This window comes from Acomys russatus, chromosome 24, assembly GCF_903995435.1.
Source record: "Acomys russatus chromosome 24, mAcoRus1.1, whole genome shotgun sequence".
NCBI lineage: Eukaryota > Metazoa > Chordata > Mammalia > Rodentia > Muridae > Acomys > Acomys russatus.
The window spans coordinates 49968915-49986630 of record NC_067160.1 but is presented as its reverse complement, the minus strand read 5'-3'; the positions used below and the strand labels follow the sequence as shown (position 1 = coordinate 49986630).

Genomic DNA, 17716 nt, shown 5'->3' with positions numbered 1-17716 from the left:
AGAGAGCTGTGTTGTCAGTCTGAGAAGCTGTAAATGTGGATCCTTTCTGGAAGTCACATTGGGCCACACGTGCAGATAGGAGAGGGAGGAAGAAAGGAAGTAGAAGCTAGCAGCAGGGACACCCACACCCAGGAGCTTTCCCTATCGGGGGACCTTGTGGGAAAGCTCTCAGTCTCCCTTTGGCTTTCTGAAATGGATTTGTGTTACTTGCTGGCAAAGAAAAGGAACTCTGGGTAAAATAACTAAAACCTCCACACCAACTTCAGGATATAGCCAGAAATTTTCATTTCTAAAGACCCAAACTGGCTCTTCCCCCTTTATCATTTCTAAAAATGCACATATGCTTTTAATATAAACATGTGAGGGTTTGCTGTGGCAACTGGCTTCAAAAACAGAAGCAAGGCAGCTACCAGGATGTGAGATCAGCACAGACAAGGCTCCGTACACACAGCCCTCACATGCCCTTCTCCAGTGAGCACTCAGCCTGGACAAGGAGACTGGCTAAACAGCACAGACTGGGGCAGCAGCCAGTCTACCTGCCAGAATGGGCCAGATGGAGGTTTTCTAAGCAGAACCCAAGCCTCTGTGAGGCTTCAGAGGCCCACCCCTCCCCAGCCCTAGCCCCAGTGGGATTACGTGATGGTACAGACCTCTGGCTGGATGGCTTTGAACACAGGGATGTCCATCAGTGTGATCTGACTCTACAAGAGAACAGGGATACAGGGTTAGAGGCTTTTAAACCGACACTGGAGACACAGAAGCCTTATGTATTTGTGGGGTACGATGTGATCAATGTGCAACATTTAAGTCAGGTTGCACATATGTGTCTTCTTGGACAGTTGTCATTTCTTCATGATAAAACATTCAAGCTCCTCCACACTCTCAGCAGAACGTGTTTCTCCACTACTCAGTCTCTCCCCACCCCTCCCCTCCTCCGGAGCCTCCGGAAGCCACCATTCCACCCTAGCTTCCACAAGACTGACTTGGTTTTGTTGTTGTTTTTGTTTTTGTTTTTATTTTTGAAGACAGTTTCTCTGTGTAGCCCTGGCTGTCCTGGATTCACTTTGCAGACCAGGTGGACTCAAACTCAAAGTGATCCACCTGACTCTGCCTCCCGAGTGCTGGGATTAAAGGCATGGGCCACCACGCCCAGCAAGACTGACTGACTTTTTTATATGCAACAGATGAGGGAGACCGTGTGGTGCATGTCTTTCTAAGCCTGGCCTGCTTCACTTAACAGAATACTCTCTGGTTCCACCTGTGTTGTCTCAACTGACAAGAGTTCATTCTTTTTTATTGTTGAATAATAACTCACTGTCTGCATGTGCCCCATTTTGTCTATGCATAGATTAATCACTTGTTTGTTTCCATGGATATTGTGGATAGGGCTACAATAAGCAGAAATATAGACTTCGCTTGGTTTGGAGGTATAACAGTGTTGTGCTGCTGGAACATAGAGCAGCTCTTCCTTGATTTTTGTTTGTTTGCTTGCTTGCTTTTTTGTTTGTTTGTTTGTTTTTTCGAGATAGGGTTTCTCTGTCTCTGTGTAACAGAGTCCAAGCTGTCCTGGACTCGCTCTCTAGACCAGGCTGGCCTCAAATTCACAGAGATCCACCTGCCTCTGCCTCCTTAGTGCTGGGATCACAGGCATATGCCAGCATACCTGGCTCTTCTTTTATTTTCTTGAGGAACATCTTCATTTTTTTTTTTCTATAACTGCTACATAACATACATGCCTGATATTTTAGCTTGGAAATGTTTGTGCTACTTCATTTTTTGTTTCAAGTATGAATTCCTTTTCTAATTTAAAAAAGTTATAGATACAATATTTTAAAATGTGTGTGAAAGAGACACTATCTATTACTTAAATTTAAATAAAGGGTAGTGCATGGAAGTTTGACTTCTCTTCTGGTCTCTACCTCCCCCAAATTACATGGTAGAGAGCTACTCAAAATGCACCTGGACCCATCTATGGTCCTGAACTGTTTATCATCCCACCAGCTCTGGTGAGATCAAAACAGAAGAGGCAGCTCTGGGAATATGTGGGCAGTGTGACATGGCCACATCATTTCTATTGCCTCTGCCACAGATTGGAGGGGAAAGAACAGGGTCCTCTCCCAACAGCAGACAGACTCTGATGCCACTGATGAGACCAAAAGCAGAAGCTCATCTGGGGACCAGGGCCAAGGTGACTTTGTGACTTACCCACCTTTGGGAGCCAGGTGTCAGTTACTACATGGCCCCAGAACAAGCCAGGAAAGAGACCCATGGGCCTTTGGGACACTTGGTCTACTGAGCCTATCCAGTGGGACACATTCAGACCTTGCAGTCCACATGGTAGAAATTCAAAATAAGAGATACAGAATGTCTGATGTAGCAAATAATAAATTGTGCACGCATGCACATGGTGAGGGGGTGATGAACAATGCAGCTAATGCAGCTACAGTGATAGGCGCCATGTACTAGCTAGCACATGAGCGTACAGCCCAGGAGCCTGGACAGAAGGCCTACTGTCTTGGCTGAACAATCATGTGCCAAAGTTGCTCTAAGGAGAAAGAAACAGAGGCTGTTACACTGAGCCACCAAAAAGCCTTGTACCAAGAAAACACTGGAGAAAAACGGCAACACTTGCAGTGTGTAACCTGTGACCAGAGCAGGACATAGGCACAGAACTATGGCTAGCTCTTGGCACAATTTAAAGGTGGTCTGAAGTTGCTGGGTTGCTGAAAAGCACAGAACACAGACCAAAGCACAGCATCCTCAGAGTCAGGTGGGAGCGAAACAAGCAGGGATTCAGTAAGCATCCTGTCCCTCCCAAGGCACAGAGGGAACGCTGTCACCAATGGAAGCTTGGCACCAAGAACAGTTAAGTGCCTGGTGGAATCCCAGCTCTTGTGCTTTCCCCATGGTAGCAAAGGGTGGCTGACATCTGCATACCTTGGGCCCAGTCCTTATGAGCTGGGTAGAGTGGCTAGAGGCTGCAGGCCACCAGAGCGCAGAGCTCCACCCTGGGCAGTACAGACAACTGCCCCCTTTCCTACTATATATACACACACCGGGGTTGTCAGCCATGTGCTACCACACCCGGCTCCACTGCACCACACTGGGAGCAGAAAGACCTTTGGAAAACAGGAGATTTGAGCCAGCAGCTCAGGGATTATTGGAAATCTCCCCTATGGTTCTGTCCAGTGGGAACCAGCAGAATGTGTGCAATGACATTAGAAGACCCAACTCAGGTTCATGGGAAGATGAGATGTCGTTTTCCACCTGCCATCTGCTTATGGGTTTACTACAGAATTTCCAGGCAATGATGACATATGAGGCATGTTTCTTTGAACAGTCTGTTTCAGGTCCTGATCCTAGCTCAGGCTGTCAGTCAGAAACTGTACTCAGGTGTTGTCAAGACACATCAGTGGTTGCGGAGATAGACTGATGGGTAAAATGCTTGCTGTTCAAGCACCAGGACCTGAGCCTGGGTCCTTAGCATGCTCATAAAATGCTGGGCATAGGAGCGTGTATCTTTAATCTCAGTGCTGGGAAGCAGAGTGACGAGGATACCTGGAGAAACCTGGCCAGCAGTCTAGCCTAGTCTGTGAGCTCCAGGCCAATGAGAGACCCTGTCTCAAAACATAAGATGGAGAGAAATAGGGACAGACACCCAGCACTGACCTCTGGCCTCCATACCCACGTACACCAAATGCACACAAGTAGTGAATGAGGCCAGGCATGGTGGCACATGCCTTTAATCCCAGCACTTACTCGGGAGGCAGAGGCAGGAGAATCTCTGTGAGTCTGAGGTCAATCTTGTCTACATAGTGAGTTACAAGTCAACCAAGGCTACAAAGTGACACCCTGTCTCATTAAAAAAAATAATAATAATAATGTGAATATTGGCCCAGGACACCTAAAACCTGCTGGTGCTAGATTTTTTTCCTCCTGATGTTACTGTCATTCTCCTCAGGCTTTATCTGCATCTCTTCACATACTCTGACAAAAATTCCCTCCTCTAAAGCATTTGTATTCTGGTGATTGCTGTCTCCTCCAGAATGCGTGCTATGCTGGCTGTCACGTCCACAGTACATGCTCTGTGGGACCCATACATTGCAGCATCTTTGATTCTATTATGATCCCTGATATTGTAAACTGTAAAAACCTGTCTTTTGTTTGGTATGACTGAGCCCTAACACACACCTTTAATCCAAGAGCTATCTGTACACGGGATTTAATAACGTTAACCCAGGTCAAGAGGTGGAACAAGAAACCAGCTGACAGGCATTAAAGAATAAGAGGGACTCTGAGTTGAGGGGTATTTAAGACAACATGGAGAAGGGGTCCTTAGCAATTTTAGCTTTAGGCTTTATTAGTATTTTAGCTCTTAGCGCTCTAGCTCTTGAGCTCCTCAGTTCCTTGGCTTTTGGGCGTTGAGCTAGCAAGCCTTTGGCCTTGGGTTTTCTGGCCTTTTCCTCCTCAGCTGTCAGATGAGCTAGTGAGCCTTATGGGCCTTCTCCATTGGGACATGAGCTGAGTAGGAAGTTCAGCTGGTGCTTTCTCTGCCTCTCTGAGCTAGCAGGGTTTTCACCACAACATCTGGCTCCTGAGTCTTTATTGGTGAAACAGAACGATCTGGGATTCTCAGTTAAAACACCCACACGCTCATCACCCCTCATCTGGCATCAACACTCTCACAGACCAGGGCTCCACTCCTCTCCTCTTTCTTTCTTTTTCTTTCTCTCTTTCTCTTTCTTCTTTCCTTCTTTCTTTCTTTCTTTTTTAGACAAGGTTTCACTATGTAGCCTAGCTGTCCTGGACTCACTCTGTAGACCAGGCTGGCCTCCACCTCACAGCGATCTGCCTCTGCCCCTGGCCCTGCCCCTGGGGTGTGAAGATTGAAGGCCTGCACCACTCTGCCCAACTGTCCGAGTGTTTGAGATTTTTCATGCACACTTTTACTAAAGAAAGTTCAACTCTCCTTTTTAACATGGTTATTGGAGATTTGAAGGTGACCAAACATGAACCCCTAAACCACTAACCCTTAACTCCCAACCTCTAGCCAACCCTAAACAGAAGGAGGAGGAAGGAGGGGAAGAGGAGGAGGAGAGGAGAAGAAAGGAGAGGAGAGGAGAGATGAGGGGAGAGGAGAGGGGAAGAGAGGAGGGGAGGGAAGGGGAGGGGAGGAGAGGGGAGGAGAGGAGAGGAGAGGGAAGGAGAAGAGAGGAGAGGAGAGGGGAGGAGAGGGGAGGGGGGAGGGAAGGGGAGGGGAGAGGAAGGAGAGGAGAGGAGAGGAGAGGAGGGGAGAGGAAAAGGAGACAGAGATGAAGAAAAAGCATAGCTGGCCTGAGTGATCTCTCTGCTCGGTAATTCAACTAGGGCCAATTAGCCCCAGTCCATGTAAAAAGGGGCTTCCTCTTCAGGTACTGAGTTTTCAGTAGACTAGAATAATAATGTAGGCTGGGAAAATAACTGGACCTGATGTGCAAGGCCTCCATGAAGGTGAGACTGGGAAAAGCATATGCGGTGGTGTCACACCTGGCACAGCAAATGCCATCACAGACGGATGAACCCACCATAGTGGACATCATGGGAGTATCTGGTGGACAATTAGAAGGAGAGATCTTCAGAGCCAGCACTGGCCAGACGACTCAGAAAAAACGTTGACCTCTAAGGCTTTGGTTTCTCTATAAGAAGGTATCTTGGTTATAGTTCTATTGATGTGATAAAACACCATGATCAAGGCAACTTAGTTAAAAAAGGCATTTCATCAGGGGTTTGCTTACAGCTTCAGAGGGTTAGTCTACGACTGTAATGGCAGGGACTATGGCAGCAAGCAGGCAGGCAAGAAGTGTTCAAACATATGGCCTGGTAGGGAAATGGGGCTGTTCTCATTTCAACCGCCACATTCTAACTCGCTGGCCTCCGTAGCCACACATAATGCAAAATGCATTCAGTCCAACTTCAAAAGTCTCCATAGTCTTTCACGGTCTTAACACTATTTAAAAGTTCAAAGCCCAAATGAAATTTCTTCTGAAACTCAAGGCAATCTCTTAAATATAACCCCTGTAAAATCAAAGGCAGATCACATCCTTCCAACATACAGTGGCACAGGATATGCATTCCGATTCCAAGAGGAAGATTTCACAAGCCCTTTCCTGTATCCTTCTTGATTCTAAATCCAGAGCTGCAAGGCCAAAGCTGCCAAATTCTTCTGCTTGCCTGGGATGGAATCTGGTCCCCTCCTTGAATTACATTAACATAAACTTTTACTTGTTGATGGATTCCTTTGCAGCATAAACTTTCCTTTTAACAAGCTGCAGGATTAGCTGGGTGGGGTCCTAACGTGAGGTATTATCCCTTTATTATAATTAGCTTCAGGCCTTTCTTTAAACTCCTCATCTCCCTGAGCACAGGACTTAGCTCCAACATTACATTCTCCGTTGCTCTTTTTCTCCTCAATTGTACATTCTGTACCTCTGTTTGCCTCACTTGTTCCTTTTCATTATGGATGTGGATAAGAGTGACCACTAACAACCATGTGACACAGTCAATATACTAAGCTGTCTTAAAATCTCCTCTGCCAACATTAGTCCAAAACTCTTCAAGTTTGGACAAGGGCAAAAAGTGGTCACATTCTTTGCCAAAATATCACAAGAAAGGTCTCTACTCTAGGCACTATTATTCCCCTCTGAAACCTCTAAATCCAGGCCTGCACAGCACACACTGACCTCAGCACTGTCTTCCACGCTCCTACCAGGATGGCCCATTAAGCCTTGTTTATAATCTTCGACCACTTTTCTAGTCTGAAGTGCAAAGTCTTCCATATTTCTCCAAAAACAGCATGTCAAGCCTGCCATTGTAACAGGCTCCCAGACCTTAGCACACAGGCACTATGATGGAAGTAGCACTCAGGCCTTGGCACCTGGCACATAGGCAGCAGCACCGTCCACAACAAGAACAAAGACCTAAGCCATCCAAGTCCATGTTCTGGGAACGTCCCTACATGCACTGCTTTTTGGCTTCTGTAGTTCTGCTTCTGGCTAACTATGCTTGCTAACTGAAGTGTGTCAACCCAGGATGTGGGTTTTGTGCTTAAAAGCTCACCCTGAGAAAGGCTCAGGCTGCACTCAGGTCTGCTCGCTAGGGAAGGCTTTGTATTGGTTTGAACCTGTGTCTAAGTGGTCTTCTCTGGTGGATATGTCACAACATCATAGTAAAATCCCAGTCCCTGGCGTCAACTTCTTTCTTAGTTACTGTTCTACTGCTGTGAAGAGACACAATGATCAAGGCAAATTATAAAAAAGAAGCATTTAATTGGGGGCATGCTTACAGCTTCAGAAGGTGAGTCCATGAGCATCATGGTAAGGAGCGTGGTGGCAGATATGGCGAACATGGTGCTGGAGCAGTAGCTGAGAGCTCACATCCTGATCCTCGGGCAGTAGGCAGAGACTAGGCCTGGCTTTTGAAAGGCCTGCGCCAGTGACACTCTCCTCCACCAAGGCCACATCTCCTAATCCTTCCTAAGCAGTTTACCAACTTGAACCAAACCCTCAAATCTATGAGCCTATGGGGGCTCCATTCACACCAGCACAGCAGGCCAGATAAAAATGCCTCATCTCACTGCCTGGGGACTAAATCCTTTCACCCCACACATTTAATAAGCGCCTGTTATCAGTCAGGACATTTGGACACAAAAAGCAACAGACAAGTCAGTCCTTGTCCTTAAAAAGCCCACCCTCCAATGCAGAAGACACAGAGTGATAAATCAGCTGACACGATGCTACCTCAGCTGTTCTGAAAAGCTTAGTGGGAAAGAGGGAGGGACGAAGGTCCCATTAGCCCAGGAAAGCCCTCGCTGAGGACAGATGTGAATGCAGGCTCAGGGCAGAGCTGGGCTGAGGCAGGAGGCTGCTGAGAGTGTGGGTTGGAAAGATGGCCAGAGCATAGCTGCAGAGGGGGCAGGAGAAGGCACAGCCCACTGTGAGGCGGGGCACTGCAGGCCTCAGGAGTAAGGCTGGAGTATGGAGCCAGTGGAAGGAGGGCTGTTTATAGTTTGTTTTAAAATTTATTTTAAATTATGGGAGGGGGGCAGGCTAGCGGGGTGTTCCTACCAGAGCCAGAGAGTTAGCTTCCCTGGTACTGGAGTTACAGAGAGTTGTGACCTAGCCACCTGATGTGGTAGGAACAGAACTCGGACCCTCTGCAAGAACAATACACACTCTAACCTTCTTAACCACTGAGCCATCCCTCCAGGCCTGGAACTAGGTTTTCAAAACAAAACTCTGACACACACTGGGACCTGACACAAAATGAATATGGAAGCCCAGGATGCCACAGCTGCAAAGTATAATTGGTTATTGGCATGGCCCTCCAGTTGGCATGGAGCCTCCACACCATGGGGGACGAGGAAGAAGTGGGCATGTCAGGGAACAGCCATGGCTCTGCAGAGAAACATGGCCCCATGCTCAGAATCAGGCCTGACATCACCCAGAGCCAACATTCCCCAAGGGAGGGAAGCATCACGGCAAAGGAGAGGCCAGCTCTGCTCCACTCAGGGACTGTGCCTTGTCAGACCAGAAATCAAACACAGGCTCTCTAGAGAGAAACAGTGCTGCTGTTGCTGCAGGAGATGGTACATAAACACAGAGAAGGTGGGGGTAAACAAAAAGGAGACGAGCTGAATCACACATACAGCTCAAAGTGTAGTAAGCAATAAGATGGCTTTGGGACGGTCCAAATCTTTGCCAAATATGCCTGTGTGTTGTGTGCTGTGTGCCTGTGTGTCTATGTGCTGTGTGCCTGTGGGCTGTGTGCCTGTGTGCTATGTGCCTGTGGGCTGTGTGCCTGTGGACTGTGTGCCAGTGGGCTGTGTGCTGTGTGCCTGCGTGCTTGTGGGCTATGTGCTATGGGCTGTGTGTTGTGTGCCGTGTGCCTATGTGCCATATGCCTATGTGCCTGTGTACTGTGTGCCTGTGTGATGTGTGCTTGTGGGCTGTGTGCCTGTGTGCTATGTGCCTGTGTGCCTGTGTGCCTGTGGGCTGTGTGCCTGTGTGCTGTGTGCCTGTGGGCTGTGTGCCTGTGTGCTGTGTGCTGTGTGCTATGTGCTATGGGCTGTGTGCCTGTGGGCTGTGTGCTGTGTGCCTGTGTGTTGTGTGCTGTGTGCTGTGTGCCTGTTGACTGTGTGCCAGTGGGCTGTGTGCCTGTGTGCTATGTGCCTGTGTGCCTGTGGGCTGTGTGCCTGTGTGCTGTGTGCCTGTGTGCTATGTGCCTGTGTGCTGTGTGCCTGTGGGCTGTGTGCCTGTGGGCTGTGTGCCTGTGTGTTGTGTGCTGTGTGCTATGTGCCTGTTGACTGTGTGCCAGTAGGCTGTGTGCCTGTGTGCTGTGTGCCTGTGGGCTGTGTGCCTGTGTGCTGTGTGCCTGTGTGCTGTGTGCCTGTGGACTGTGTGCCAGTGGGCTGTGTGCTGTGTGCCTGTGTGCTTGTGGGCTATGTGCTGTGTGCCTGTGTGCTGTGTGCCTGTGGGCTGTGTGCCTGTGTGCTATGTGCCTGTGGGCTGTGTGCCTGTGGACTGTGTGCCAGTGGGCTGTGTGCTGTGGGCTGTGTGCTGTGTGCCTGTGTGCTGTGTGCCTGTGGGCTGTGTGCTTGTGGGCTGTGTGCTGTGGGCTGTGTGCTGTGTGCCTGTGTGCTGTGTGCCTGTGGGCTGTGTGCTTGTGGGCTGTGTGCTGTGGGCTGTGTGCTGTGTGCCTGTGTGCTGTGTGCCAGTGGGCTGTGTGCTGTGTGGCTGTGGACTGTGTGCCAGTGGGCTGTGTGCTGTGTGCCTGTGTGCTTGTGGGCTATGTGCTATGGGCTGTGTGTTGTGTGCCGTGTGCCTATGTGCCATATGCCTATGTGCCTGTGTACTGTGTGCCTGTGTGCTGTGTGCTTGTGGGCTGTGTGCCTGTGTGCTGTGTGCTGTGTGCTATGTGCTATGGGCTGTGTGCTGTGTGCCTGTGTGCTGTGGCTGTGTGCCTGTGTGCTGTGTGCTGTGTGCTGTGGCTGTGTGCCTGTTGTGTGCCTGTGTGTGCTGTGTGCTTGTGGGCTGTGTGCCTGTGTGCTGTGTGCCTGTGTGCTGTGTGCCTGTGTGCTGTGTGCTGTGTGCCTGTGTGCTGTGTGCCTGTGTGCTGTGTGCCTGTGTGCTGTGTGCTTGTGGGCTGTGTGCCTGTGTGCCTGTGTGCCTGTGTGCCTGTGTGCCTGTGTGCTGTGTGCCTGTGTGCTGTGTGCTGTGTGCCTGTGTGCTGTGTGCCTGTGTGCCTGTGTGCCTGTGTGCTGTGTGCTGTGTGCTGTGTGCCTGTGTGCTGTGTGCCTGTGTGCTGTGTGCCTGTGTGCCTGTGTGCTGTGTGCCTGTGTGCTGTGTGCTGTGTGCCTGTTGCTGTGTGCTGTGTGCCTGTGTGCTGTGTGCTGTGTGCCTGTGTGCTGTGTGCCTGTGTGCTGTGTGCTGTTGTGTGCCTGTGTGCTGTGTGCTGTGTGCCTGTGTGGTCCTGTGTGCCTGTGTGCCTGTGTGCTGTGTGCTGTGTGCCTGTGCTGTGTGCCTGTGCTTGTGCCTGTGTGCCTGTGTGCTGTGTGCTGTGTGCCTGTGTGCTGTGTGCCTGTGTGCTGTGTGCCTGTGTGCTGTGTGCTGTGTGCCTGTGTGCCTGTGTGCTGTGTGCCTGTGTGCTGTGTGCCTGTGTGCTGTGTGCCTGTGTGCTGTGTGCCTGTGTGCTGTGTGCTGTGTGCCTGTGTGCCTGTGTGCCTGTGTGCTGTGTGCTGTGTGCTGTGTGCCTGTGTGCTGTGTGCCTGTGTGCTGTGTGCCTGTGTGCCTGTGTGCTGTGTGCCTGTGTGCTGTGTGCTGTGTGCCTGTGTGCTGTGTGCTGTGTGCCTGTGTGCTGTGTGCTGTGTGCCTGTGTGCTGTGTGCCTGTGTGCTGTGTGCTGTGTGCCTGTGTGCTGTGTGCTGTGTGCCTGTGTGCTGTGTGCCTGTGTGCCTGTGTGCTGTGTGCTGTGTGCCTGTGTGCTGTGTGCCTGTGTGCTGTGTGCCTGTGTGCCTGTGTGCTGTGTGCTGTGTGCCTGTGTGCTGTGTGCCTGTGTGCTGTGTGCCTGTGTGCTGTGTGCTGTGTGCCTGTGTGCCTGTGTGCTGTGTGCCTGTGTGCTGTGTGCCTGTGTGCTGTGTGCCTGTGTGCCTGTGTGCTGTGTGCTGTGTGCCTGTGTGCTGTGTGCCTGTGTGCTGTGTGCCTGTGTGCTGTGTGCTGTGTGCCTGTGTGCTGTGTGCCTGTGTGCTGTGTGCTGTGTGCTGTGTGCCTGTGTGCTGTGTGCCTGTGTTGTGTGTGCCTGTGTGCCTGTGTGCTGTGTGCCTGTGTGCTGTGTGCTGTGTGCCTGTGTGCTGTGTGCTGTGTGCCTGTGTGCTGTGTGCTGTGTGCCTGTGTGCTGTGTGCCTGTGGGCTGTGTGCTGTGTGCCTGTGTGCTGTGTGCTGTGTGCTGTGTGCCTGTGTGCTGTGTGCCTGTGTGCTGTGTGCCTGTGTGCTGTGTGCTGTGTGCCTGTGTGCTGTGTGCTGTGTGCTGTGTGCCTGTGTGCTGTGTGCCTGTGTGCTGTGTGCCTGTGTGCCTGTGTGCTGTGTGCCTGTGTGCTGTGTGCTGTGTGCCTGTGTGCTGTGTGCTGTGTGCCTGTGTGCTGTGTGCCTGTGTGCTTGTGGGCTATGTGCTATGGGCTGTGTGTTGTGTGCCGTGTGCCTATGTGCCATATGCCTATGTGCCTGTGTACTGTGTGCCTGTGTGCTGTGTGCTTGTGGGCTGTGTGCCTGTGTGCTGTGTGCTGTGTGCTATGTGCTATGGGCTGTGTGCTGTGTGCCTGTGTGCTGTGTGCTGTGTGCCTGTGTGCTGTGTGCTTGTGGGCTGTGTGCCTGTGTGCTGTGTGCTTGTGGGCTGTGTGCCTGTGTGCTGTGTGCCTGTGTGCTGTGTGCTTGTGGGCTGTGTGCCTGTGTGCTGTGTGCCTGTGTGCTGTGTGCCTGTGTGCTGTGTGCTGTGTGCCTGTGTGCTGTGTGCCTGTGTGCTGTGTGCCTGTGTGCTGTGTGCTTGTGGGCTGTGTGCCTGTGTGCTGTGTGCCTGTGTGCTGTGTGCCTGTGTGCTTGTGTGCTGTGTGCTGTGTGCCTGTGTGCTGTGTGCCTGTGTGCTGTGTGCCTGTGTGCTGTGTGCTGTGTGCCTGTGTGCTGTGTGCCTGTGTGCTGTGTGCTGTGTGCTGTGTGCCTGTGTGTGTGTGTGCCTGTGTGCTGTGTGCCTGTGTGCCTGTGTGCTGTGTGCCTGTGTGCTGTGTGCTGTGTGCCTGTGCTGTGTGCTGTGTGCCTGTGTGCTGTGTGCTGTGTGCCTGTGTGCTGTGTGCCTGTGTGCTGTGTGCTGTGTGCCTGTGTGCTGTGTGCTGTGTGCCTGTGTGCTGTGTGCTGTGTGCCTGTGTGCTGTGTGCCTGTGTGCCTGTGTGCTGTGTGCCTGTGTGCTGTGTGCTGTGTGCCTGTGTGCTGTGTGCTGTGTGCCTGTGTGCTGTGTGCCTGTGTGCCTGTGGGCTGTGTGCCTGTGTGCCTGTGTGCTGTGTGCCTGTGTGCTGTGTGCTGTGTGCCTGTGTGCTGTGTGCTGTGTGCCTGTGTGCTGTGTGCCTGTGTGCCTGTGGGCTGTGTGCCTGTGTGCCTGTGTGCTGTGTGCCTGTGTGCCTGTGTGCTGTGGGCTGTGTGCTGTGTGCCTGTGTGCCTGTGTGCTGTGTGCTGTGTGCTGTGGGCTGTGTGCTGTGTGCCTGTGTGCCTGTGTGCTGTGTGCTGTGTGCTGTGTGCCTGTGTGCTATGTGCCTGTGTGCTGTGTGCCTGTGGACTGTGTGCCTGTGTGCTGTGTGCCTGTGTGTCTATGTGCTGTGTGCCTGTGTGCTGTGTGCCTGTGGGCTGTGTGCCTGTGTGCTATGTGCCTGTGGACTGTGTGCCAGTGGGCTGTGTGCTGTGTGCCTGTGTGCTTGTGGGCTATGTGCTATGGGCTGTGTGTTGTGTGCCGTGTGCCTATGTGCCATATGCCTATGTGCCTGTGTACTGTGTGCCTGTGTGCTGTGTGCTTGTGGGCTGTGTGCTGTGTGCCTGTGTGCTGTGTGCCTGTGTGCTGTGTGCCTGTGGGCTGTGTGCCTGTGTGCTGTGTGCCTGTGGGCTGTGTGCCTGTGTGCTGTGTGCCTGTGGGCTGTGTGCCTGTGTGCTGTGTGCCTGTGGGCTGTGTGCCTGTGTGCTGTGTGCCTGTGTGCTGTGTGCCTGTGTGCTGTGTGCCTGTGTGCTGTGTGCTATGTGCTATGGGCTGTGTGCCTGTGTGTCTGTGTGGGCTGTGTGCTGTGTGCCTGTGTGCTGTGTGCTTGTGGGCTGTGTGCTTGTGTGCTGTGTGCCTGTGGGCTATGTGCCTGTGTGTCTGTGTGGGCTGTGTGCTGTGTGCCTGTGTGCTGTGTGCCTGTGTGCTGTGTGCTGTGTGCCTGTGTGCTATGGGCTGTGTGCCTGTGTGCTACCCTGCTCCTTCTCTTACTGTGTGTGCCTCCCAAGGTGGCCAACTGTAAACCAAAGACATCGTTTATTCCTCACTCGCTCTCCTACTGTAGACATAAGTGATGTTCCCAATCTGGACAGAAACCCAGAGTAGTGACTGTCTTCAACATCCTATGACAGTGCCACTGTCCCCACCAGTTCCATGTCACTTACAGCGAACTCCTCAGGAGTCACTTTCAGAACATCAAAAACAACCGCATCATAGCTCTTGCTGGCATAGTCGCAGCTCTGGCCCTCCAGCGAGTCTGAGCTGCTGCTGCCCTGTGGAGAAGACAAAGAAGTCACTGCCACCCCAAACCACGCCAGACTGGAGACTGTGAGTGACAGGCTCACACGATGGAAAGTATCTGCTGCTTGTATTTCGGCTCCATGCGAGGCTCCGGAACACTTAGTTCTTGGGGATTCTCTGCCTGCCATGCTATTATTCCCATTGCACCGGTAAGCTGGCTGAGTCAGTGTCACTACTACTACTACTACTTTTTTTTTTTTTTTTTTTTTTTTTTTTTTTTTGGTTTTTCAAAACACGGTTTCTCTGTGTAGCCTTTGCTGTCCTGGACTCACTTTGTAGACCAGGTGGCCTAGAACTCACATTGATCTACTTGCCTCTGTTTCCCAAGTGCTGGGATCACAGGCATGTGTCACCATGCCTGGCTTCTCCAGAGCTTCTTACCCATGAAGCCAAAAGCCAGAATGTGAGCCCAGCTTTCTATCTGAACCTCAAAAAATGGGCTGGACCACTACCCCTTACTGCTTCTGCCCAGCAGTGTAATGACAGGAGAGAGTCAGAGCCCAGGGCTGGGGTGTAGCTCAGTGCAGAACACTCACCTAGCATGCTCAACATCCAATTCTGTCCCTAGCACCCATGAGGGAGAAAGGTGCCTTAACCTAATTCTCCCTCAGAATGGGCCTCCAGACTCAGGGACCCAAGGAGAGCATCCATTTTGTTGACCTTCTTTCATTTTTATCTTTAAAGATTTACTTCATTTATGTATATGTGCTATGTGTGCACAGGTGCCCAAAGAGGCCAGAAGAAGGCATCAGATGTCCTGGAGCTGGAGTTACAGGCAGTTATGGGTTATCTGACAAGAGTACTGGGAACCACACTCAGGTCCTCTGCAGGGACAGCCAGCACTCCTTCCTAACTGTGGAGCCATCTCTCGGTTCTCCTTTCCTTCTTCCTAGCTGAAGTCAGTGCAAGACGTCGCAACACAGACGGGAAAGCTGAGTCAGAGGGTTAACACACACATGGGGCTGGCTTGTGAGCTGAGAGATGACTGTTAGGGAGCAGACTCCCTCTTGTAAGGGTCCCTGAGTCCTGAAGGTGAGGACAGGGCCCTCCCACAGGGAAGCAAGGGGAAAGCCCCCAAATTGGATGGAGTTCAAGAAGCCTACCCCTGGGATGGTAGCAAAATGCTGGACACATCTTCTCTCTCAAGAGATTGCATCATCAAGTTCCACCTGGGCACCTTGTCAGGCAGACCACCCAAACGTGTGCCTGTCCATGGATGCCTTCATCTCACCTTATGGGAGAGAAGTTTGTGGCTTCTGCTCATTCCGCCATCTTACAGCAGGGCTGAGGGAATCTGCTCCTGTTCATTTTTCTTTACTTTGCTTTTTAAAATGGATATATCTGGGAAAATGTTGCAATCTTACTGGAAACTAGGGTGTTTGGGAGTCCCCGAAGAAAGCTAATAGTTACAACAGTATGAGGTCAGAGAGTGGAGCAGAAATACAAGCAGCCCACCCCAATGCCTGGGCCTGAGCTATCTGTAGGTGAGTCTCCCACATTGCATGAGACCTTAATGTGGTCTCAGGAGGCAAGAGACTGCCGGCTCTGCAGGCCCACAGGCCCAGGTCAAATGCTGGCCTCACATTAGCTGATGCCACCTGGCCTCAGGTCCTGAATTCACTCTGCTGTATCTCACCAAGTACAAAATCGTATTATTAAATGCCACATCTCAGAGTAGCAGCACAGGTTACCAGACAAATCGAAACCACCACTGCCACCACCTCCTTCCCTGAGACATGCTGGCTTGGGGGCCTAGGGCATGTAACAGGTGTCACTTTTTAAATTCTCTAAGTGATGGGCTGGAGAGATGGCTTGGAGGTTAAGAGCACTGACTACTCTTCCAGAGGTCCTGAGTTCAATTCCCAGCAACCACATGGTGGCTCACAGCCATCTATAATGTGATCTGATGCCCTCTTCTGGCCTGCAGGTGTACATGTGGCCAGAGCACTATATACATAATAATAAATAAATCTTTTTTAAAAATCCTCAAAGTAGAAGGCATTGTTCCCTGGGGATAATCTAATCTAAATAAAACTTAAAAGAAATAGGACCGGCCCTGGTGCACCTGGAAATAACCCACACTCTTGACCCACTTCAAGATACATCCCAGGTAAGGGTACTTGTCAAATAAAAGGTTGCCCCAAACATATCTGCAGTAACAGCAGTGATGAGGATAACTCAATACTCAATGAAACTATGCTGGCCTCCTAGGGAATTTTAAAAGTTATCCACCAGACTACAAAGATGGTAGAATGGTTAAGAGTGCAGACTGCTCTTCCAGGAGACTGGAGTTCAGTTCCCAGCACCCACACCCAGAGACTCACAATCACCTATTCATTTCATCGCCTTGGAGATCTGATGCCCTCTTCTGGCCTCTAGGTGCACTGCAGGCATATGAACATACATATAATTTTAAAGTAAAGTTTTTAAAAATCTTTAAAGTCATCCGTATGTTTGATTTCAAGACTAGAGAGCAAACCAAAGAATTTTAAAAAACTGATAAGAAACTGCTTCCTGGGACTCTCTGATTAGTTAACCTAAGGTCATTTCAAAACCCCTGTGGGAAGCTCAGACCCAACGCTGCCTTACCACACGTCTGAGGAGCCTGCACTATACCCCAGACACAGTGGCACCGGCCTCAGATGACACCCCTCCTTCTGTGTGTCTATGTCATTATTGAGCTTGGAAAACGAATCCCAGACCCCATGCAGAGTCCCTGCCCAGGCCATTCAGACCACCAGTCCTTACATCCATTTCCTAGGAAGTAAGGTAAATAAGCTCAGGGGCCAGTTGGACTGGCTTCTGTCTGACCTCATTTTGGAATGCATGGCTTATTTATAATCAACAGCGGTTTTTCCTGGGAAAGGTCTGATCTCTTCTTGCCACCAAAATGGAATGTAGCACTTGCCATGGCTGGACTGGGCAGGTATTTGTTTTTTTTTGAAAAGAACAACTTCAGAAAACACCAAAATCCACAGAGCTGACTGGCTCCTAGAGCTCTCACCTAGAGCGGCAGGCCCTAAGAAGGCCTGTATTCATGGCCTGGATCCCATGCTATGGCCCCTCCCTCCCACAGCTTTCGTACCTGTGGAGTGGCGGAGGTGACCAACACGCTAGCCATCAGACCATTCCTCTTGTACATAGTCTCCAGGCCTCAGGGAGCTTCGGAGCCACCTCTGCTGGTGACATAACCTGCCTGAGAGGTCCTGCAAGGCAAAGGTACCCATAAAAACCTGCTCTGAACCATGCCAGCCTCCAACAGATCACCCAGGAGACCTGAAAAGAAAAGTGTGACCTGGTAGCCTTCAAGCTCAGGCTGGCCCACAGAGCCAGCATGCTTGTTTCCTTCCATGGAAGATGCTATGTCTGTGCTATGACTGAGCTCATAAAGAGGGCAGCATTTTCTAGATTAAATACCAGTGTCCAACATCTGTATGAATTCTGTCTCCTTGGCCCTATGACAGCACTGGACCCACACCCCTGCCTGGCTGTCCTGCCCTTTGCAGATTGCTAGATCTGACATGTGCATTTATACCTCACAGGCCCCAAATTTTGTGTTCTAAATAAAGACAAAGGCTGGTAAAGAAAGTGGACACAATCCCGAGGGAGGCCTTCTAATCATGCCCATTTTCTATGGAGGGAAACTGAAGCCCATTGAGGTCACACTCAGTGCCTTTGCTTACTCTACCGCAGCAGCAGCATGACCCAAGACCCCCTGGAAGGTCAGATCTGGTTATTCTGCCTGGACTGCTCACATGCACAGAGCATCTGTCCAGAGAGCATCTGTCACCTCCCAGATCGTTGAAAGGCACCAGCAGCTTCTCGGCAGGACAGCGAGGAGATCTAGGCACAAAATGGAAGCTGACTACGCTTAC

The 17716-nt window shown here is 50.9% G+C and overlaps 2 protein-coding genes across 10 annotated transcripts in view; one reads left to right on the top strand and one right to left on the bottom strand.

The window, feature by feature from the left end:
* Positions 1 to 17716, top strand: part of Rpl12 (ribosomal protein L12) — a 1083577-nt gene that overhangs the window by 354384 nt on the left and 711477 nt on the right. The gene's annotated exons all lie outside the window — the stretch shown is intronic.
* Positions 1 to 17716, bottom strand: part of Ralgps1 (Ral GEF with PH domain and SH3 binding motif 1) — a 254600-nt gene that overhangs the window by 181977 nt on the left and 54907 nt on the right. For all 9 annotated transcript variants that reach the window (XR_007832900.1, XR_007832901.1, XM_051166238.1 and 6 more), the window contains exons 2-4: positions 16927 to 17047; positions 13706 to 13813; positions 651 to 701 (exon numbers count right to left, since the gene is read on the bottom strand). Coding sequence is in view for 7 of the 9 variants with exons in the window: in XM_051166238.1 (XP_051022195.1) it covers positions 651 to 701; positions 13706 to 13813; positions 16927 to 16983 (216 nt within the window). In the remaining 2 variants the exon portion in view is untranslated. The remainder of the gene's footprint in view (positions 1 to 650; positions 702 to 13705; positions 13814 to 16926; positions 17048 to 17716) is intronic.